Source organism: Meleagris gallopavo, chromosome 7, assembly GCF_905368555.1.
Source record: "Meleagris gallopavo chromosome 7, MGAL_WU_HG_1.1, whole genome shotgun sequence".
Taxonomy (NCBI): Eukaryota; Metazoa; Chordata; class Aves; order Galliformes; family Phasianidae; genus Meleagris; species Meleagris gallopavo.
In genome coordinates, this window is record NC_139410.1 from 16,785,745 (window position 1) to 16,810,411 (window position 24,667).

Genomic DNA, 24,667 nt, shown 5'->3' on the forward strand with positions numbered 1-24,667 from the left:
AAAGACCCTTGTGAAGGCAGTGGGTCGTGCCTTCTGTGGGTACTACTTGTCAGAAGGGCTGGTGCTGTGTGAGGAGCTTGTAGAATAATTGGTATGATTAACCCACTCACTGCAGAAGTCCAATACTGCATTTTTGATTGTATAATAGATGTTTTCAGTCTATCCCACATAAAGTATAAACAGAGTATATTCTATATTCTTTCAAAATTTTAAAAAATGGAAAGAAAAGGTGGGCAGAGTAAAGTAGAAATGTTACACAGTGAGTAACATAAAAATGACTTGAACCACCAACCAGACAGTAAGGAACCTCTTCAAACATCAGCATTTTACACAGGGACACAGATGCATAAAATTTACTGTCAAAATGTTTATTGCAAAATAGAGTTTGGAACAAAGAGAAGCAAAGGAAAAAGTTCACATCAATAGAAAGTTCATGACACCAATTGAGGAAATTGAATACATTGCATGGTTTCTTTTTGGTTGTATGCTATGTTTTTACACTGGAAAATCAAATCCACAGTGTGAATAAAACAAGACATCATATGTCAAGTGCAATAAAGAGAGTAACTGACGCTGCAAGGTTTTACCACACAGAATTATAACATTGCATGTTCCACACAAATTATATATTCAGTTTACAGCACAAGAGTTTTGGCACAGGCACTGTGCTCACCGTTTTCTCAGAAGGGAGAATGATTATTTTGAAAATATCTTCTATTCAAATTTCATCCGTTCACACCTGAAGTGTAAGTGGCATCAATTTCTATAATTCAGTACAAAACTTTTTCAGTAGTGCAAAAGCAAGAAATGCAGTGGACTATATCTGACTTTCAAAGGCATATGGATAGTTAGCACACAATACAAAATGTTTAAAGAAGGTTGTTGGTTCTACATTTTCAAAATTAAATCTTCACACATCAGAAACCTCTGTGCAGATTTTACAGTGTATACACCAAGTCGAAGTCTGGGGAAAAGGAGAAAGGATTCCCCTCCAGATTCCTACTAGTGCATTTTAAGGGCTGTGAAAATTACTAAATGAACTTATCTTTTTACCTGAACATTCTATGTAGGACTGTAGTCAAAACCTCTGTCAAGTTAGAGGTCCTATTGAAAACCTGTAAAAGCTGCCTGATTACAGAAAAAGAAACTACAGTACTAAAGACACGGTGACTCTGTTGCGTACTGAATAGCAGTATGCACACTATAGATTTACTACTGCTGAGAGCAAAATGACTTGTTACTGCAACAAATATTTAATTCTTAAATAACTGTTTCAACATCTAGGAGAGGGAATCAACATCTTAACAGAACTGCTCAAACGATAAAGAAATGACAACGACTGTGAGACAAGGAGTTACTCCAGACCTCACCTCCCCAAAGCCCTCTATAGCTAAATGGGACAAACTCCAGGCCAGGCCTCCAGCCAGCTGGGGATGCACCACATGCACCCCATATCTCCAAGGAATTAGTGGGAGTCACAAAACTGGTCAAATTAAGTCACAAAAACGACCAGATAAAGAGTTTTACGCCATTAATTCCTCCCCTGTTTTCTCCCCCAATGCTGAAGGAAAAGAAACAGAGTTGGGAGTTAGGACATCCTGTCTTGGTCCCAGCTCACTCTGTATCTTTAAGCGAGCCAACAGACAATCCTCACCATTCTTCTCTTGAGCTACCCTAGTAAATGTTGGCAGAACAACAGCCTGGTGAAAATGAGAAGCTGAGGCCCAGTTCTTGCATTTCCCCTCTGTCAAGTACAGCAACACTATTCTGCTGCAGATACCTGCAGAACTTTATGGAAGGCAGAGAAATCTGGGACCCCAAAAGGCCCGACGGGAATGAGTGCGCTTAGAGGTGTATGAAGCATGGGAAGGCTTTGGATGGTTTTGCTCACAGCCCAGAGTAGCCAGAGAAACACCTCTGGGGTTTGATTAATGCTTTCCTAAGCTGGCACAGCAAGTGGCTGTGGACTTCTGTGCTGTTGACATGGATAGAAAACAGGCCAGATTGCACGGCAGAGAAAATCAGGTCTGGAAGATAAAAACATTATGATCTCCTCCATACAACACACCTGCCCACCAGAGACGCTTCCAAAATCTTTATCTAGCTAGGAGTTTGTCAGAGGCAGAAAAAACACAGCTGATTCTCACATACAATTTTTGGCTTGTAAACTGCAGACATCTGTTATGAAAGCCATCACAGAAAGTAAAAATTCAATCAGAATCATTTTTTTTCTTATAAGCATAGCCAATATCCTAACTATAACACTGTGATGATAGAACTGCACCAACAGAGCCTATCATATATTATCTGTCATATCTTAACTTTCCAAACAATTCAGAGATCTTTGCTTCTTTAAGCACAAAGCAAGCTGTTTTAAGAGAGTCTAAAGTTTTTTTTAATACAGCTAAACTTGCTTTGAGAAGCAATGTGTGGAGAAGGTAAAGAAAAAGACTTTTTTTTTTCCCCCCCATAAAAGAACTGGAACTAAATAAATAGCCAAAACTCCTAGGGGCATGTTACCAAATTCTGATAATTTTCTGCTGAAATAAGATACACAGATGTATAGTAAGTATAAAAATTTGGAAAGAGACTCAAATTTGGGTATTTTTTACTAAGAATTCCTGTAGTGTACTACTCAAGGACTATTTTTAATTCTGTAAACACTAAGGAGTGAACGTAAAAATTCAATTAAAACTTACACAAATATAAATATGCATAAAGTGCTCTGAGAGTGTCAGATCCTAAAAAAAGTGCAAAACATCAGTGCTAGGGACAAGTAATTTCTGAACACTAATCATACTGAACGAAATTTTGTTTTCAGTTAAAGCTGTACAACACTACACTGCATATGTGGTACAATAATCTATGCGCAACGACACACATCTTAAGTGTACATATTAGATCAAATTTTCCTGTGTGCAATGTGGAAGTTAAAAAAATAATATAACTGCTCTGGGTGTTAGCAGATATAAACTTATAGAAAGAGTGCAAATCTGCACTGGAAATAGCCTATTTGTTCTTATTTCCAGTTTATTCTTTCAGTATCTCTTCTCTCTAAAGTCAGATTGCTTTGATGGACCTAAAATGCCATCCCTACCTGTATCTAAGGAGCATGTTGCCTCCAGGATATAAAGTAAGCTTATCACATCATTTATATTCTAATTCAGACATGAAAAGGCCTCCTGATGCATGAGGGTTAACTTCATACCAATGAACCTGCAACTGTTAGGAAGAAGGGGAATGAGGAATGATATCCTACTTGAAAGGAAGCATTCTGGAGGGCCCAGACTGGTGAAAACTGAGTGGAGCACACCAGCTGTAGCCGAAGCACTCACTGCCTCGCAGGCTACCAGACCAGTGCCGGTGTTTCAGAATAAAACAATTCTGTCTCACATCGCAAAGAAGTGCCCCACTCATCACTCTGGGAAAACTCCTTCAAAGAACTTTCTCTTTTGTTGTCTGAACATGCTATGATTTCAGGCCTGCTGTTATCTAATGTATCCATTTTTCTTTATGCAATCTACAAAAATACTCATATTATACATAGGTTAGAGCTGTGTAACAGACAAGCCTATAATTAAAGAAGCCGCTCAAAAACAGAAGTTTTCATAAAAGAAACTCCTCCAGTAACAGAGAATGGAATTTTGACAACTTATTCCCACTGTAGCTGAACTAGACAGTAACATTTCTCTTTTGAAATGCTATCCTTCTTCCTTGGGCAAATATTTTACATCAGCTTCCTTTCTAACCTCCATTTGTGTTTGTGCCGGTTTCCCTCCCTCCTCCTGCATTATTGCTAAAGGGGTCATCAGGAGAAAAATACTCACTGCTCTCAACACAAGTGCCTGGCAGGCAATTATTGCAGCAGATTGTTACATGCCGAGTTTTATGGAAAGTCATAACAGTAGTGGCAATGCTTTAAAAGTGATTTAGCTGCAAAAAAAAACCAAAAAACAACACCAGATACTCAGGGACCTGTAAATATTCCTCATATTACTGCCACCACTGAGAATTTCACATAAGCCACAGAAGTAGGGTCCAAGCTGAAATGTCACCATGACTTTTCCTTGTCCTTTTGTAAGGATAGCACACGTGCCTTAAGAGATGCAACAGAATCAAAATTTGCTAACACCCATTTTTACTCTCGGGTACCAGAGTAAGTACATCAAAGTTAATGAGGCTTCCTGGATTTACATCAACATAACTGAAAATTAGCTTCTAGATCACAATATCTGATAATGGATGCAGAAGTCTGATTGCAATTCGCTTTGCTAGAGTGAATTATATACACATGCACACACATGCAAGGGGAAAAGCATTTATACAAACCATCTACTAATAGGGATTATCTGGATTCTGCTGCTATTCGGTTTTTAAACTGTATATTTAGCTTACCCTTTTATTTCTCTCAGCTAAGCTTCTCTTTTCCTAGAAATGTATTTGTGACTTCCCATAACCTCACCTTGAAAAAGCTTTAAAATAGAAACACAGCAAACCCTTCACTGCAACAGTGAGAAAGATTGGATTGCGGAGAACAGCAAATCTGAAAGCACAAGTATATTCATATGATTGTCAATTAAAGGGGTAAAGATAGTGACAAAAAAGAAAAAAAAAAAACAGAAAAATTTGCAGTACATTAATTGCATTAAAGGCATTGAAGTTTCCCCCAGTGTTTTCAGTTCTTAAGTTTATCAAACCATAGTTTCTGTAATCAGGCATCAAGAATTACAGACATAATCATAGTTCTTAATAGTAATCTCAATTACTTTGGAAGTTTAGTACCAAATTTCATCAAAACAGAAATAAGTCAACGCAATCTAAACAAGAACAATGTCTTCCTACACACAAACATGCTCAGCCTGGAAAGTGTCTCACTTTTTCTTTTACAGGATTTGAACAGACCAAACTGACAGGATTCTTGTTCTTAAACTTTATTGTTTTGCTTTGCTAAAACCGATTTCAGATTTAATTCTGTAACTGATTTCATTCGCTGCTATCATCTGTGTCATCAAAATCATCATCATCATCATCGTCATCTGACCAGTCGAATTCACTGAAACCCAAAGCCATGTTGATTTTCTTTCCTTTTCTCATAGAGGTGGTTTTAGAAGAATTCTTTTTGGCTTGCATGTTTATCTGCATTCCAGAACGCAGGACAGATCCTGCTTGGTTCAGAGAGAAGACATCCCCAAAGCCCGTCATCATCAAGGCCTTCAGACTTTGGTTCATGCCAGCTACCTCCCCGTTACTTGTTGCTGTGATCTGACATGACATCTCTGCACTCTTTGACTCCTCTGTTTTAGATTCAAAGTAAGACTCCTCAGACATTCTTGCAGCAAGAGGTAAGAGAAACTATTTGAAGGAGGAAAGGACAGAGCAAAAGTGAAAGTTAGAACCAATTTAAAAATCAAGGAAAAAGACACCACCAGATTAGTTGGCAATAAACAGAAAGCATAATGATTAGTGAGTCTAAACATGGAGTTCAAGAATTCATTACTACTGTTACATTCTGTGTTCACTGCTCTCAAAAGGAAGCGCAAAAATCACAGAATCACATGGCAAGAATCACAGGTAGCAGAGCTTTTATATCAAAGGAGGTTCAAGCTCTTCAATCCTTCATATTGTACAGCATAAAACAGATTCTGATGCTTTCTAGCCAGGTCAGCTGACTCCTGGATCACAACATAAGTCTGAGTTAGTTGCTTAACTGAACCTTTCAGGATTGAAGAATGAATCATATTAAGATTAGAGAACCCAAACAAATTCCTGAAGTTTGATGCAGAAGAAGCAGCCTTCAAAAATATTAGAAATAACAGCAGCAGTATTATTTGTGCAAAGACTCTTTTTGAGCATATTCTCAAAAGAAGAAAGGGTCATCCTGCTACGGCCAGTCAGAAACAAGCCTCTCACCAATTCTAAGGAGACAGGAACCACCCTGAGCCTGTGCCAGCACAATGCTTCTGGAAGCTGTTCCAGGGAGAAGCAGGCATGGGAAGAGGGGGCTGCTTGGTCAGATTCTTCAGCTTGGTTGGCTTTTTTTTTTTTTTTTTTTTTTTTTTTTAATCTTTTCAGTGGTATAAAATTCTAGATATCTCTTATTTGGTTGCATGTGATATTAAATCTCCACTGATTAAATCTTCATCTACAGAAAATTGTGTTTTCTTGTGTCAGTCTGCAATTACAGAGTTTTACGAATTGAAACCATTTCCAGCTAAATAACAATGCCTCTTCAGAGTGTCACAGCAAGTAACTTCAGTGAAACGCCTGCCTATTTCTCACAGGGAGCAAAACCTCAGGTGTATGGACCTAAATTAAGCTACCAACTAAAGCAAGAGCAAAGGAACTGGATATGAACAATTGAAATGGCCTTTCTTTTCAAAGTTGCCATGAAAATGACCTGCCCCAAAGTCATTTTTTCTACATCTTTCTTAAGCTAATCAGAAAACTGACTGAAGCATTGACAACAGTTGATCGCAACGGGTTATGAGAGGATTATGGTGGTGCCATGGCCTGCCACACAGGAGGCTTCATGGCCAGGCTGCTGAAAGAGTGCCCATTTCTTTTCAAAAGCACTTCCACTAACTAACTATGATTTAAAAAGGAGAATATCTGTCTTTTGTTACTTTCAGGCTTTTCCTACTTACATAGGCTTTCCATTTGCATTGCGGTGACAAAAGTCAGTGGTCGTTGTTTAAGAAATGAAAGTAAAACTAACAAGTTGGAGAGATGGGGAGCTCTTAACACTCTTCTTGTGTCCTATGGCTGTCTACATGATCCCCAGCTAAGCCTACATACACCTGGCTGTACAGGAAAAGATGATCAACAGAACACTACTTAAATCAAGAATACCAATAGCTCCTAGAAAAGGAGAAAATAATTAGCCCTACTAATTTTGAGGGAAAACAAGAAATAACCACAGAAACAAGATGCTCAGCACACTGATTTAGTGCCAGGTAGTTCTTTAATCAGCTATCAGAATTTTAATTGCTTAAAAACCATGGAAATGCATCCCCTGAAGCATGGGAAAAACTCTTTCGTAATCAACAAGGCAGAAGAACTCTCCTCTAAAACATATTTCTGTGTCACTGTGCAATGTTTGGCAATAGGTTAAGCTGCTAGTAGGCCACAGCTGTGGTACATTTTGTGGGTTATAAAAACCTAACTTCCTCCACATTTTACCACCTCTTGTTATTTTGAAAGCTTAGGAGTTCTTTGTGACAAGACCTGTATTTGTTGCCACATTACACGTGGTGACCATCATCAAGGCCTTCTATAGATCGCTGGGATCCTCTATCTCCATAGAGGTCTATGTTCTTAAATGACAACCTGCAGGTGCACGGCACCACAGATGAATCTTCAGACTTCATGTCCTGCTTGCTGTCCTCCTCTATGTGAAATTCAGCTTAGCTACATGGACCTCCCTTGTTGAGCCAGGTCATCTTTCACAAGAGAGCTGTGGACATATTTTATTCCTGCAAAAAGCTCCATATTCCCTTGTGCAAGACACTCTGCACAAGGGAAATTTGCTGGGATAAGACTTGGAGGTGTCTGTTACATAAGTCACAGCAGAAACAGTCAAAATGAGAGCAGGGAGAAACATTACTGTCACAGAAATGTTTGTAAGGCTTGGCCTTATCTTTCTCTCATGCTGATGCACACAAAGACACGTTTTATTCTTTGGAATAGGCGCAGTCTTCTGCTACTTAGAGCTACCTACCATGCGGGATTCCAGGATGAAGCTTCTACCAACTCTGTGGCAGAGTCAGCTTCCCTGTTTCCCTTTCACTTGGTTTGAGTTTCTCCTCCCGCACACCACTTTAAAAGTGTCTGCTGGCCTCCTGTCTTTGCTGCAGAGCAAAATGAAGAAGTGACTGCAGAGTGCACAGCAGGGACAACAGTACCATCTGAGACACAACAGGGCCTAGAGCTGGCTAAAAACCAAGCACAAGCCTAGTGGGCACTCTAAGCTGTGTTATTAGCTCTAGGTTGCATGTCTTCACAACTGTTCTTACAGCCAAAGTAGCTTAAAGTCAAGCAGTGCACCTCTCTGCTGCAATCATATGGTTTGGCATTGCTAAGCAGACATACCCTGAACTGAGGGACGAAAGGAGACACCTGACTCCAAGGATTACAACTTGCAGAGAGAATGCCCAGGGATGTTTTCCAAATGATATATAGCTATGAATTTAAGAGAGAGTTGAAATTCTACATGGCACTGGTTACAAATACATTCGCTATGAAGAAACCGATCCTGCTAGAACAAGTCAATTTTTGTCAATATGTATTTTTTATTTCCAAGAAAAGGACTTTTTTCCTTTTTCTTTTTTAAAGCTGTTCCATGCAACAGTTCACTAGAGATCTATGAAATCTACTTATCTGTTAGAAGAAATTGCACTTAAATGCAATAGAAGAGTTGGGTTAATATTATGCAGAAAAGATAGTTCATGCTCAGCACAACAGGCCATAGCACAATACTTTATACGTTCAGCAATGCCAGCTACGAGTAAAAAGTAGATGTCATAAGCAGGTACAGCATAAAAACCCTACGGCCTTGCTTGCAAAAAGATTTGCTCATTAAAGCTGTGTCTCATGCTGTGAGCAAGACAGACGACAGTCCACAGCTCAGTTACTAGAAGTTTGCAAGCATTAAAGCAGACATAGGGGGATCTACTAAGAACACACAGTTTATCTGCACATATGAAAACATTCATTCTTCATTGTTTCTTTACATGGTCACAGCTGGAACATGAATGCAACTTCATTCAAACAACAAGAATAAGTTCTGCTTTAAGCACAAGTTGTATGTAAATGGCTCTGATCAGAATCAATGATATAAGTGAGATAAAATTGTGCGCAAGTATATAATGTGCTATTGCAAACTCAATTTCATACTTCTTTTGGCTAGTACTTTAGAAACAAGTGGGTTGACAGCAGTATTTTTCTTAACAACAATTCTGTCATAGTATGCTTTTATTCAGGCACTAACCCTGTAGTCTTCCTTCTGCCAATCAGTCACTGAGAATATCATACTTCATTAAGAAATTCAAGATGATACAAAGGATGTTTTTTGTTCAATTTATTAATAAGAATGTGGAGGTCCCAACAGCTAACAACCAGCCAGCATGAGCACATAAACTCTAACTACGTACAAAGTCCCAGATTAGCAGCTCTAATTTTGACCTTCTTCCATGGCATGGAAATTTGCTTCTTCTCATAGTAAAAGAATATTTTAAAAAAATGCATAGGTCTCTCAAGCTTTCTTCTGCAACAAACAATCTTACTTTTAAGACTAAATGCTGTGTCCATTTAAAGTCAACAACTTTCTAGTTGAAAATGACTTTACTGAATGCAATCAAATTTTAAAGCTGAGAACTGTAATTAAATCAATGGGAAACTACTCAAAAGCCCAGGGCACAAAATGAATTATAGGCAATATCTGATATCCAATGTATTACATGATTTTTTTTAAAATAACATAGTTATTTGCAGTGATGTTACAAAATAGACCCAACACAACACAAAGAAAACTGGAGCACTAGTCCCTTGGTGTATTCCTACACAGGCAAAGCTCAAAATGCTTTCTGAAGTAAAATGAAAGGATGAATTATTGTCTACTTACAGGAGTATTGGACTGTTCAGTTAACTTCTGTTCCCACATCTTCAGACGTCGCTCCCGTTCCTTTAGTTCTTGCTCTTTAAAGCTCAGATCACGCTCCAGTTTCTTCAGTCTCTCTAAGGTTGCCTCAATTTCACATCTGCACAGAGACAATTTGTTAAGTCTTGTCTTTTCTTGACAGATATAAATTGTTCATAATTCCCACTTGAATGTTAATTAAATGTGAAAGGCTGAAAAGTACAATACTAACTCAAGCAGTTCATTTAATTACCAAATGCAAAGCCTTTCAGAGCTTTAAGAACAACTGGCAATGTTTATACTTCAGAATAACCATAATACCTCCAACTGAAAAAAAACAGAATTTTAAAAAGAGTAGGAATGCCATGTTATAATAAAATTCTAAAAACTAAAATGCCATTTTTCCAGGGAATATATTATCCATAAAATAACTATGTTAAGTAAAGATAATGGGACAATCATTAGCAATACAATGCAAATAGTCTGGAGAAGCCCATTTATCTAGTTTTATAAAATGGCCATAAATTTTACTTGACTCAAGATTTCAGTATTTTTGCTGCTAACCTTCCTGTTTCTCTAGGTCAAGATAAGAGCATGTAAATACGAGCAAGAATATAAAGCATATGATCCAGCCCTCCAAATGGTCACCAGCTTCTCAAGTTAGGAATAGCTAATTAAAGGACTTGGTTTACATTTTTTTTCTGCTTTTTACCACACAAGCAAAGGTGAGAAAAACAAGAAAGACAGGAAGCAAAGGCTGTATTCTAAGGAGCTTAGATATGGTCTCTGTTGGGTTGCATTGTATGCACTGCATCCCTTAAACAAGTGGTTTCCTTTTAATGCTTTCTAATAGTATCTTTTAAGCGTGTTCATGAACCGGACTGCTTCTGGAAAAGAATTTAACAAGCTCTGCACTGCAAAGGCATGGATGTGTATTAGAACACAGAGAAAAGTAATTTCATCAGTAAATGCAGCTACATTTTTTTGCTTGTAAGATAACCAAAGAAAAAAATTCCATCAGATGTTTCAATTGTATTGAAGTTATTTAGCAAATAGTTAATTCAGTGACTTCCCATTCACACTGTAAGAACAGTCCATCACACTGTTCTGGTTTTGCTCCTAAAAAAGAGAGCAAGCTCCTAATGAGACAGATCCTGAAGAGAGCTCTTAAGATACTAGGAAGACTTGGCAATGCCAAACGCTTCCACTCAAACTTTCACAATATTTTCTTCCGTTAACATACTGCAGAAAATCTGTTCCTTCTGATATTTACAATAAGAAAATAAAAGGTCTACTACAAAAGTAGCTGTCATTTCTGTTCGGTAAAAAATAAAGTGCTTTTTTCTCTGTCTTAATACAGAGTGATTTAGCTATTCTCCTCTATCAAAAAAAAAAAAAAAAAGGAGTTCAGGATCTTAATGTGGGAAAGTACATACCAAAAGAGCCTACTTAAGTAAATGAGAGAATTTAAATATCCTAAATTCTGTATATGCTCTACTTTATCCAGAAATCTCTGTCAGAGAGCAGTGCTCACAGAAGTCCAGTGAAAAGACGCAGAGTGTGAATAAGTAGCAAACTACTGCAAACTCTACCACCACGCTTAATTCCACTGCAAAAATCAGCCGCCTGGGGCAAGGGCAGTTATCCCGCCTAAACCACACTGAGTGAGCTGCTCAGTGCGGTGGTCAGAACAAACGTCCCTCACAATTATTATGCTTCAGATTTCAAGAAAAATTCTCTCTCTTTTTTAAGCATGTAAAGGTCAGGGGTGATCTCTGTGATGGATGGAAAGTCGTCATATATCCTAGTAAACAGCAAATTCAACATCTGTTTTAAAATGCCTAGAAAATACTCAAAGCAATGCTCCAAACAGATCTTCTGATACATACATTAGGCAGAATTCTGACTAAATCTTATGATTCTCTAAAGGAATGAAATTGAAAAGCCCTGCACAGAGGGTCAGAAAGCAACTCTTTTCCCAGCATTCGTTTCCTTGTCACAAACCCTTCCTGGTCAGCGCAACATGTACGCCTCAATCTACTGCAGCAACTACAGAGCAATTACAGGATCGCTGCACACTACTTTTCTTAGGTCTCAACATCACTGCTAAGTACGTGCAACTCTGTAATTTTTTAAATATGTAAATGAAGGTTCTCTTTCAGATAACATTCTGAACCAGCAATGTCTTGGTAACAATAGCTTTCTATATGTCAAAAGTCTATTTCGTGCTGCAATTATCTCTCTTCATTAACTAGAAACTTCTCTTACAATAAAAGGTCAGTCTGCAAAAACAGTTGCATTCCAGAAAATAATTCCGCTGTATAATAAAACTGTGTAATTAAAAGAGAAAGCTACTGTACATTGCCCAGTTAATGAGTCTTCCTTCATAAATGAAGCAGCTTGAAACATTATGCATTGCAGGGAGCATATATTTGTTTGCTTCTACAGTTTCAGCTTGCTTGCTTTCTAGAATAATCTCATTCTGTGACACTGAAGAATGTGTATACTGTTACTAGAAATTATAATGATAAACAGCCACAGATTAAAAACAATGAGTGGTATTTGTTTACGTGTCTCGAATTGTTACTGATACACTAATATAAGTATCACTAATAGACTGCTTTTAATCATTTGAACAGTTGCTTGTAGGGAGAGGATGCAAGTTCAAGAAACGCAGTTAGTACACATGGCTAAATGTAGACAAATGCGATCTCTCGCTGAATTGGAACATCATTACTTCAACACCAATTTTTTCCTACCATAATAAAAGTGACTTGGGAAAGAGCTCCAAAGATATGACAGAACATGCATTTAAACATAAGGCATATCTGTGCAACTTAGTCATAGGACAGTGTGTCTTATAAAAACGGTGCCTTATAAAAATGTGAGGCATGGAACAGTTAGGAAATAAAATAAGGACATTACAGAACAGGGAGATTGAATCATTATTAATATAAATGTGAATACCATTACATTCTGCCAGTAAGACCACATTAAAGAAATGATAAATTACATTTTGACCTTTCACCTGTGCAGTTGTGTATGGATTCAGCACATTCTGCTTTCATGCCAGCTGGTCAAAGAACACATTACAGAGTTGGGAAACAACGCAACCCAACGTGTCCCAGCTTTGATTCACTTTGGTAAGTGCAGCATCATCATGAAAGTGCAGTATCTGGATTACTAATTTGGAGGCTAAGCATAACCTTCACTTTCCCCAGCTCCATCGTTCTGCAGTGCTCTGATGGCCAGGCTTTATTAAAAATTCCTATTTCTTGGTAACATATCCAATTCTTTCCCCACTGTTATTTCTTTGCAAATGATGATGGGATAGCAAATAAATGAATAAATAAAGCCAGGAGTAAAAGGTAAGATTTTTCAATGCAGAAGATAAAGCACATTAAATTTTTTACACAGCTCTTCTCAGAAGTGATCTTAGTCTGTTTTGGTTTACCCCTTGGGATCACTTTATGCATACAAGCCTTTAATCTGTTTTAACTTGCTTTTTTTTTTTTTTTTTTTTTTGCATACTTTCTTATTAATTTGTTTTAACTTTTCTGTGTGTCTCCATGCAGACATGACTTCCACCTCAATCACTAGAATTCACGTACAAAAGAACCACTCTTAACCCAGTGTGTGAACGAGTCCCCATGCAATTTGTGCACTTTTTGCAGTTGTGTTTTCATTTTAGCTTAATTCGGAAGTCATCTTTGCTTTCAGGCAAATCATGCCCAATCCCAAATTCATCTTTTCTCTCTCATATCTCCTTGTCTCCACGTTATTTGTTCTTCCAGAAACAAAATTCGCAAAGTTTACCATTAACACAACTCTCCATGGTTAAAAAATGTTGGCATGACTTCACAGAAGAAAGATTTTTGTTCCTACATTGCTTTTCTTTAAGACTTTGTCAACCATTCCTTACGCAGCAGCTTAGGTGCATCAGAGTAACTTTTTTGGTGAAAACGTGAATATTTGGTCACACTCCAAGAAATGAATCGACTCCATAAAGTTTACTGACAACTACAACATCTTTTATTCTGCTGTCTTGGTAAGAACTAAGTAAATACTTGTTTTTGCTAAAGGATTTTGAGTACTTGCTCATCATTAAAATGAGGTTTCATTTCTACAAACCCATTCTGGCAAATTTCGTTTTACTGGCTGCTTCTGCAAGATCATGAGCTTCTTTAGTTTAGACAGCAAGCCTTGAAATACAGAACTGGGGGAAGACAGTGACATTCTGCAAAAGCCGTGGCGCAGGCGGAACCATTCAGCACACCACACCGGGGCCAGCGCAAGCTCGAGCAAGCAGCGAGCCGGGACGGCAGGTCGGGGCCGGGGCCGGGCCGGCAGCGGGCCGCGGGCACAGGGCGGGCGGCCACCAGCAGGTGTCGCGCTGCCGCCGCCGGGGCCGCGGCACCGCTCTGCTGAGTCAGGGCGGGAGCCGTGCCGGCTATTTATACCGCTGCCATGTGACCGGGGAAGCGTCCCGGCTCCCAGTCACTTTTTCCACTCCTTCCAATTAAAAGCACAAGTCTCGATTTTACTGGGAAGTCCGCGAAGGGATACGGGATTCGGGTTTTGCTGCAAGACCCGTTTCCGTGCTCCTGTCCCCGTGCTCAGCGGGCTCCTGCCGCGGCACAGTGCAGGCGGGGCACCTTTAATAGCTCTGCTCCCCCTCACCTGGAGGGGGGCCAAGCTGCTTAATATAGACCGATGCAATCGGCTGGTAAAAGTCTTCTGCCTGTGCTGATCTGTTTTCAATCTGCTTTTCCAAACACAGGATGTACTGTGAGGCTGCAGGCTTTCCAGCTGACAAATGTGCTCTGGGGACATTTTTTGAAGTTTTGGCACACCAGTAAAACAGGCTGGCACTTTTACTGTAAAAATGGGGCTTCTACTGCTATTTTCTCAAATCCCATCTCCATTTATAATCATGCTTGACTAGAAATTATGATCGGCAATAGATAAAATTCTACATCTGCAAATGCACTTTGCAAAAGCAGGGCTGGCCTGGATACAGGGCTACAACTATGACAGAAGACAAGTGAAGACAAGTAAAGGCTTAATGTGAAAAATTATTCCTTTATGCTCTTTTTTTTTCTAAAATAAACACATACTGTCTATATGCTGCCTGTCAAACCTGCATCAAACAGTACACACACCTGAGCTGTTTGGCCCTCACTATTCTCTGAAAACATGTTGCTGGTTTTAAGATGTGAATCACAAAACCATAAATAACGTGATTCCAAAACCAATGCAATAATAAACGGTGTACAGCTAAGTGTATTGGCTCCTAATACAAGTTTCACAACATTCTGAGCATTCCTGAAAAACAACAAGGTAAATAATGTTCTAAAAATAGAAAGTTTTCAGCCAGTACCTCATCAGTGCCTGATGTCCATCTGAAAACAGTATGGACTTGCACCATTAACAAGGAAAGCTGTGTCATTTCATCCTGTGAGGCAGGAAGCTTACCTCCATTCCGCCTTGTTATGCAGGAATGAATTGCACTGGTCTGGAAGGTTGCTGTCGTTTGACATGGATTCCAGAATTGAAATTATCTGCTTGAAAGATGGCCTTTTCTGAGGAAAAAAAAATTAAAAATAAAAATCAACATTTGCATTCATATATGACTATTACTATGCAATGTCATTCATTCAGCTGAAAGTGATGGACTACAAGCAATTGAAATTGGAATACTACTTTCTGACAAAGCATCTACATCAGGAGTGTACAGTTTTAATTTTTCTTTTGTATGCTTATTTTTTTATTATTATTTGTTCAACTGAAGAAATGTTAAGTTTGGAAAGAGTCACATAAGCCAGTAAGACTCCAGCCTTTGCTTATTTTTCTGTATCTACCTAAATAACCATTTGCTACTTCCTGGGATAGCGATAGAAACATTAAACAACATTAGTAATAATAATAATAACTATAAAGATTCTCTATTCTATAAATGAATTTGGTTTCAGTTTGCCTCAAGCTAAGAAGGAAAATACCACCTCAGAGAGAAGGCCGGACCTATCAGCAACTGGTAATTAAATGGATGGCTTTTACAGGGAGTAACACAAACTCTTTAATGCACGAAGATGCTATTAGCTGCGCATCACAAATGGGCTCCTGCCTGCATAACTTGGTTCTTGCAGAGAAGGACACTTTCCAGAAAACCCTCTCACTTGGTTAGCTCATGGGTAGCCTGGGCAGCTGCAGAGATCTGGGCTAAATGATGCTGTTTTCCCCTTGCCAGCAGGGCTCAGGGGTACAGTCCTGTCCTGGTCTCATTCGCTCAAGTTTCTGTCCCAAGCTCTGTGCCCAGCAGCCATTGTGCTAACAGCACAAGCACACTCGCCACTTACGGAGAGCAGTCACAGCTTCTCTGCGTTTTATGCTTCCCCTGTAGTCCCAAAATGCAGCTATGAAGTGGGAGAGTAACTGAAAAAGCCACAGTAAAACGTGTTTCTTGAAAGAACGCTGACTCTGTTAGTCTGTTTGACAGACTCCAGACAAAGTTGAGACAAAAGGTTGAAACAAAATGTAGATATACAATAAGGGAATGATGCGCATTCTCTCTGTATCTCGCCTCTAATTATACCATTCCTGCTAAAATTACAGATGCCGCAATTAAAACGTGCATTTTAATTTGGGAGCACAAAAACAATTAGGAACAATGCTGAGGTGTCTCTCCCAGGAAGATCCAAGTGATTTCCGCATTATAAAAGAAGACAATTTCTTTATTTTAAATGTCAAACAGCATGAAAAAGTGTCAAATGCATAACAAAAAAAAGACAAGCTCTCTTATATTGTAATGCTGCAGTGACTGGAGGCTTTGTCTGTAGCTTTCTGGTCCATTTCCATGAATTTGGGCAAATGGGCAGTGGAGTGAGCTATGCAGGTTTCTTTGTGGCACCTGCCCCAACCACTTGTGCCTGTACAGTCTGGCCTCCAGCCCACCACCCAACAAGCCTTTCAGCAGCACAGTGTGCACTTGTTAATGTGCTCCCAGTGCAGAAGCCCAGTGGGGACCCTTGCCCACAGAGATGGGCTCACAGAGAGGCAGGGAAGGCAGCAGCCACCCTGCATGCATGATGCTTCTGGACCCAAGGACACCAAATGAACATAATCAGCACTGCCATCAGACCTGCCTAGAAAAAACAGAGTTAAGAATAGCAAAGACAAGAGATTAGGGCTTTTAGAAAGGGAGGCTGAAGCACCAATAGACTGATTGGGAGTAGCAACAACACACACTCTGTTGGACCTACACAGAGCAGGACCAAGCTGGTATGCAGCAAATCTTTACAGGCTGAAAACAAGCTGCTGTGTTGCAGGACTGCAGCTAGAACAACTGTACAGTCACAGTACTGACAAAGCTTCTCTGGCTGTGCAATTTCTGTGAACAGCTATCAGCTATCCTGCCAGCTTTACAGATGCCAGACACACAGGTAATGGCTTTTTCTGGAGATGCAGCTAACAGCAAGACACAGGCCTACATTGGTATGTGTTTTTGTCAGTTTCTTTCCCCTGAGGCAATGAAGACTTTATATTTAACGTGTACTGTAGCTGTAGACTGATAACCTGGATAAGACTGACAAGAGGCAATTGCTGAAGCTGGGAACTCAAGCTGAGGAGCTTTATTTTTATTTAAAAAAAAAAAAAAAAAAAAAAAGTCTTATTTCCAGTGGACAGCTGCTTGCTACTTCCCAGGAAGCCAAGCATCCTTGTAAGAAACTCAAAATGTCAAGGCATGAGTCACCTTTGAAAATTGTTTCCCTTCATATCTGTGATGTATCATGCAAAAAATCTTTAAAATATATATACTTCTCCAGAAATAGTTCTGGTTAATGCTTTCACTATTTTCTTCCACTTGGTATTTCTCATTAGACACATCTGCCTAAAACCAGGATATTTAAACCATATGCCTTTCCTTTATTGCTGCTTCTCTGTTCTCAAATTTTTGAGTTCCATCAAAACGTTCAATAATTTGTAATCATCCCTGATGTTAAAGTGGGGATAAACTGAAGGAACAGAGGAGATTAGAAGTATGCACTCACCTGTGTTTCCAAAGCAGGTGTCCTCAGTAAATGAAAGCATTAGTGATGAGCAACATTTCTACAATTTTCTAGTACCCAAGCAAAAATTGCTTGTTTCATAGGGATTTTACATTTGGTAGTAGTTATTTAAGATACCCAGTTACCACAGAAATTATTAAATAATTACTGATTTAAAGTAATTAGCAATTAGCATTTTAGTAAAATACTTGAACCCACCAGGGACTGTTTCACCTGCACAGCTTAAGCTGTGTGAAGACTCTGAATATGCATCACCTGGAGCAGCACACTATGGACATTTTTCTCCAAGAACAAACAAATTTTTAGAAATTCAAAGCAAGTTAATAACCATGTTCATTCCCATGAGGAGGTTACAGTGTGAGCAGTGTCTGACACTGCAGCTGTTTGCAGCAGCTAAGTGTACTTCTTAGCCCCACAGTAAAAGCACATCCCTCTTTTCTCAGGGCTAAGTCACAAAGATACCTCAGGCTTTCTGTGAGCTGAAATTATGCATATGAGCAATTGCTTTTGAGCAGCTGACACTCTCACTTGACCTTCAGTAACTTGTTCATATATCTACTACTGATTTTCTTAAGCTAATCCTGGCCAAAGGGAGAGCTGCACAATGCAGCATTTTAGAGGAATGTGCTCCATCTTTTGGCTCAAGCAGGCCTCACAGCCTTTTATCAAGGCATTCTGATAGCTGTAAGTACTGATCCTTTCCCAACACGTGACTGAGTTTGTCTGTCACATGCCCAAAATGTGACCAGAGATTACTCCATTTCAGTCATGTGAACAGGGCATTTATAACTGTTTAAAAAACAAGAAGCTGAATGAAAAAAAAAAAAAAGTAGTAAAGAGCAGACTGTCAGAAAACTTCAGCCAACCTTGTATTTGCTCTTTACACACATCAGAGATGTATCTGGGAACAACAATCCCAGAAACTCAGTTCAAACCCTGGTCAATTGCTCAGCCATCCCTATTTCCAATGTGCAGATCCCTCCCTTTCCTGCAAATACAGCAACAGACTTCCAGACTCTCATATGTCTGGCTGGAGCAATCTAAAGAGCAAGCTGGTCTAGTATGTGCAGCAATGCACACTCTAAAAGCTCCAAAAATTCTTCTGTGGCCTTTAGTAGCGATGCTAATTGAGGAGTAGTTATTACTAAGACATGTAGTTACCAATGGGAAGGGCTCTTCAATAATTACTGAGCTATTAAACAGCCCTATTACAGATTCAAAGATTGAAAGCATTTTTCTCCCCTCGCCTCTGTGGAGAGGAGAAAGAACTATTATTAAGGGAGTAGCATTTAAATGGGCATTCATTTAGAAACCATATTGCTGATGATCTCAAGCTTCCAGATCCATTCTGTAGGAAGCAACTCCTTGCTTCAAAAATAAAATTTAACAACAACAACAAAAAAAGAAAAAGGGAAAGGGAAATCTCCTTTCTCACACTGCTCTCCTGTGACTACTTTCCAGTGATAATCCATTCTGGCGTTAGATCACCTAAGTGCTATAATTCATTTTGGAATTAATCTTGGAGTCTCTGAAGTAGCAGTTCACTTTCTTCAGAGTTCAAAGTAACTGAGAGGTCTTCCTGATGCGTTTACTTGAGAAAAAGTGCAAAATTTCCTATCCTTAACTGTCCTTTCCCCTCCTAAGTACGCTCATAGGCAAAACAAAATATCTCCTGACACTTGGTTTCAGGTTCTTTCCAGCCAGTATGTAAATACAACAGGAAGGTAGCAGGGCCAATTTAAGGAAGGTAATTGCCAGGATCTGCAAAAGTATTTACTGAGCAAACACAGTCTTTCATTTCTCTTTTGATTTATTCTTATAAAGTTAAGCAGTATACTACAGTACTTTATTACTATACTATTACAATATAATTGTCATAAAGTTCGTAATTCAAAGTCCTAAGGGAAAAGACCAGGACATTTTAAAATGTTAATCTTGAATGTGTTTCTGCCATTCCTACCCATATTCTGTGGATTAATTTATTCTTTATACATTTCCAGCACAAGAAAGAAATCAAAACTGGACCTTGAAATAGTTATTTGAAACATATTATTCACAAACATTCAAGAGATTAACTACTGAAATAAAAACAAAATGATTTTTCACTTGATCAAAAATGGCAGCATTCTTGCAATCTCACTCTATTTACAATCTCTGTCTTCAGTAGTGAGGCAATTTAGGGTAACAACTCTTGATTAAAAGGACAGAAACACATTTAAGCATAAATACGTAAATATGTATACATTTTGAAAAGACATCCCCAGCTAATATTTTTGTGAAGCAAGTATTTTTGTTAGCTCAGACTTGTCTCCAAACACAATTTAGCATACATAGAGAAATAAGAGGAGGAGGATATAAAATATAACAGAAATTAAATTACCTTTGAGTCAGCTTCCCAACATTGATGCATCAGTTCTGCAAAACTTCTGGGACAACTGCTTGGAATGGTTAATCTCTAAAGGAGATAGAATGTACCAGTTATTAGAAACATTTCCCTTTGAGGTGCTAATAATAGATTTCCTATGAGAGCAGAGCAATTAAAAGAAGTGAGACACACTCTTCTTTCATTTAAACATAATACAAAACTGACGACTGACATAAAAAAGGCTAACACTAGTAAGACGTACTATTAATTAATAGATTTATAAAGAAGGAAAGGAACAAATAAACTGATGGAATTGCTCAAGAAAACTAGGAGAAAGGAAGTAAAAAATGAGGCAAAGATTTTAATACTAAAGTATCATAGTTTGTAGAGATAACTACTGCAATGCACAATATTTAAGGTGCTTATCAAAACAGGCATAATGTACAGTCTGGTTTAATTCCTTTCTCTCGTACAGATTCTACAACACTGTAGTCAATTCTGATATACCAAATGGCTGAAATACAGACTACAGTGAGTTATAAAGAGTTAACTGAAGCTCTACATGACACAAGAGACATTTCATAAGCCTGTGGTCAGAACGATTAATGAGGACATGCAGATCTCAGAGAGCGCTCACAGAGCACAGTGAACTCATATAAATATTTTCTGATGACGCAAGACAAAGAGTTGCTGGTTACAGCCAGATCCACTAACTACAGAGAATTACTTTGAAGCTGGCTTGGTTTCTTTTGCAGAGAGTTTTAAGCCATGAGAAGTATTTGTTCAGTGAGTCTTAAGCAACACGTAGCTTAAAGACTTTGCCTCCAGACTGCAAATGCTAAAAGCAATTCCATTGTTAAATGCACACATGAATACCCAAGCCTCTCCAGTTACTTGTATGTGTATCCCAACAATACAACACATACAAGGTGATCCCTTTGCTCTCACTAATGCAACTAACTTACTTCAGATGCTTCATGCTAAGTTAAAAAAAAAAAAAAGATAAAAAGCAGTTCTGCATTGCAAATAAGACCAAATATGAAGAAATCAAGCTGGAAAAAGAGTTCCTTGTCCTACAGCAGGTGAGAACCTGAACCTGTTCAGTCTAACCTGCCAGGAAGACATTTTGATCAGTCCTACTCTTGGAATTTCAGAAGTAAATCAAAGCAAGTTCTGTCAAATTTTGTACCACTGTATTACTATAGCATGACCTGGAAAGCCTTACAAGCCAAAGAATTAACAAATTCTGCTATACAAGTAATTGAATACCATGAAAACTGGAAATATGACATACAGAATCAGGGCACTGCAGGAATATATTTTAATAATGTAAATACCTTAAGGTGCAAAGCTTTCTATGCAAGAAATACACAGAAATTTGTACAATGCATAAACAAACTGTACTGGCACTTGATCTTTGGTTGAGTCATTACTCTAAAAATATACTGCCTCATCTTTCTGCAGTATTTGTCTGTAACCCTCACAGTTCCAGGAGGGAGAAAATAAGTTGTAGTCCTCGTTTACAGGTGTCTCACATGTGCAGAATGTTATCTGTCATGGAATATAGTGGTAGCAGGTTCCAAAGCTTTCAGATTGTAATAGAAAAGACATTTCTCATTCGTAATTTTGTATGGGATTATGCCTAGTATAATGTGAATTCATGTGTTTTTCTCTTCTGAATTAAAACGATAAATTTATATAAAAATTGTACCAAAATAAAAATTACGTTGTGAAATTATGCAGAGCCTAGGAAAAGACCCGTATGAAATCCTTAAAATCCATTTTATTTCTTATGCTCCAGATTTGCAAAGTGGGACTTTTCAACCTAAGCAATTATGCTTTGGCCCCAGTCCCACACTGTTTTTAACAACAGACTTAGAGTGAAAAGAATGAAGGCCTAGCTCAACAGTGACTCAATTCTGTTGGAAAGTGGATCCATGCAAGTCTATTAATGTCAGTAGATAGAACTGAGAACAGAACCTGATCCTCATACTTGTTTCAGGACATAGAAACTACCGGGAAGAAAAAAAAAAAGTTATGCATGCCAACTCTTACAGGGCATACACTGGACATGGTCCCTAAGTTATGGTCAGAGAAAATAAAATCTATATAGGCAAGTGTTAATGTTCTCAAAGCTTCCTGGCACCATTACAAAGAAGATGGTGGCAACAGCCTAGTAGTACCTGGCAGATAAATAGCTGACTTTGAAAATCTCAACACTTAAGTTTCTCCAGCCATGAGTAAAACAGTTGTCATGTCCACATTTTGTTCATACTATATTTTACACAGTTCCTTGCTCTGGAAAACTGCAGAGAAATGTGCACTGTATCTCTATCATCTTTCAGCATAGGACAATCTCTTTACAATTTTATCAGTGTCACTTTAAACCACTTACATAAAACTGTACATAATAGAATGTGGCGCTGTTCATTCGTTCCATCTTCCTCAAACTGATATATAGGGCTTTTCCTAAACTAGGTGAAAGAGTCCCATTGTACCTCCTGGTCTGATAAACATTGTAGAAGACCATGGTCATAATCTTCAGACTGGTAAGGTAGCATTTCCAACTATTCACTATATCACAGTGTTGCTTACCGGAATTAATCCAGTTCTCAAACTGAAGTTTAAAAAAAAAAAAAAAAAAAAAGCAATGGAAACAAAAAAAGTCAACAACAAAAAATATTAAACTAAGAGGAGGAAACCTAACTCCACTATTTAACTCTGAAGCATTTTGAGAAACAGTTTATGTAGAATAATAGAAATCTGTATTACGCAGTCACTGCCTCACCATTGTAATGTTTCCCAAGCTTCTGCTGTGTCTAGATAGAGGAGGTTTCATCTTTGTGAAGGATTTCCATGCTTGTCTGTGTGTGGTACAGTCACAACTTTAAATGTTTTTTAAATGTAGTTACTCTCTTTGATATCAAGGGACTATGTGTTCAGATATACGCTCACATGTCCAACTAACTGAAAGCCTCAATTTGTGAGAAGAAGAAAAGCGAGGCTGGGGACACTGTACAAACGGTGTTTACACCACTGAAGTGCTTTTGAAATGGAAAGACTCTGCATGAGGAGGCTTGCAGCTATGCCGCAGCCTTGCCGATACCAGTGAGGAGCTCATCTTCAATGTAGTGTTGAACGTAGGTGGCAAAACTGTAATTTCTCTCTTTTTTTAAAACTATTTTTTCTTCTTTTATTTTTGAAATTTTCATCTAAGCGGCAGTTTCTTGTACTATAGTGACTCCTGCTGGGAGAGTTAAGTTGAAGTAGCTGAAGGTCTCTTACAGATATATCAACTCCCGGCCAGTAAAAAGATGTCCTAAACGCAGGAGATGGAGTTAAACTGTTCCCCTACCTTGGACGCAATGGCTTCTTTCATCACTAAGAACAAACCCCTAGGTTTTACAATTGAGACTGAGAAACTAGTACAGTACTTGTACAATTTTTGATCTACAGCATCACGACGTGAAGCTGCAACAATTAGATGTAAAGGGTCCATTCATGAGGAATAACATCACTTTGACCCTTTGTGTTAGCTCCTACTGCTAATCTTTCCATACGCGTGAACTTACTTTCAATTTGAAGAAGATGAAAAAGTCTTTTGCAAAACCCCAATACTGTTTTCTGATCTATGTACCTGAATGTAGAAACGTAGTCTTACCTCGTTTTTTTCCACTACAAGCCAAGCTACTTGTAATCCTTCCAAGCCTTTAAAGGGGACCTCCCTTGTTAGCATCTCCCAGAGAACCTGGAACAGAGAGAAAGAAAAGAATTTTTATTTCTGCACTTTGTATTTTAAATACATTATTAAACCTTGATACAGCACTATTCTGTACCCAATTATCAGGCAACCAGTTTCCATTTGCAGGAACTTGGACCAGTGTTTGTGTGCAAGATCCTCTCGCTAAATTAATTTGAATGTTTCTGATTTTTCCTCTACAGTAAAAACTGGGTTGTGTGGGGCCTAATGCCTGCAATTTTATGAAAGCCAAAGAAAAAGCTTTTTTTTACTTTTTTTGTACACTATAAAGTTCATATTTGGCAGTTGAGACTTGGGAAGACAGTGAACTCCTCCTATCCTTCTTAGCCCCAGCTAGACACATCTTCACCTTGCAGTCATCTTGCATTTAAAAATATTTCTATATGATTGCAACTAGTGCTTTTCTTTTGTCAGAATGTGATCCATAAGGTATTTTATTCCTATTATATGCCTACAAAAATAATAAATATAGTTTTGCAAGCAAAACCGTAACTGTCTATCTCCAAGTACATGATTATATTAAGCCATACAATATATAGCATATCAACAATAATTCTTTTCTCCCCCTATATCTTATTGACACACTATCCCTACATACAGAAACATGTTCTAATTTTTTAGTGTAAGAATCTTAGGTACTTTGTAGAGAGAGTTTGGCACTAAAATGATGCATGTCACTGAATCCAACTTGTTTTCTGCCTCAAGGACTACATATTAGCATTCAATTAAATTAACAAGAACTTTGTACCTTCACTCGTGTTTGCCTCTGTTTTTATCAGAATCTTCATACTTATCTCTTGTTACCAATATCTACACAGAAACTTCTTCCATTTGTATACCAA

General features: G+C 38.4%; 1 protein-coding gene across 4 annotated transcripts in view; it reads right to left on the bottom strand.

Annotated features, from left to right (window-relative positions):
- MAP3K20 (mitogen-activated protein kinase kinase kinase 20) overlaps positions 1 to 24,667 on the bottom strand; it is an 85,825-nt gene that overhangs the window by 21,291 nt on the left and 39,867 nt on the right. For all 4 annotated transcript variants that reach the window (XM_085228915.1, XM_085228917.1, XM_085228919.1 and 1 more), the window contains exons 8-11: positions 23,727 to 23,813; positions 20,081 to 20,155; positions 15,110 to 15,216; positions 9,620 to 9,755 (exon numbers count right to left, since the gene is read on the bottom strand). In XM_085228915.1, the coding sequence (XP_085085041.1) occupies positions 9,620 to 9,755; positions 15,110 to 15,216; positions 20,081 to 20,155; positions 23,727 to 23,813 (405 nt within the window). The remainder of the gene's footprint in view (positions 1 to 9,619; positions 9,756 to 15,109; positions 15,217 to 20,080; positions 20,156 to 23,726; positions 23,814 to 24,667) is intronic.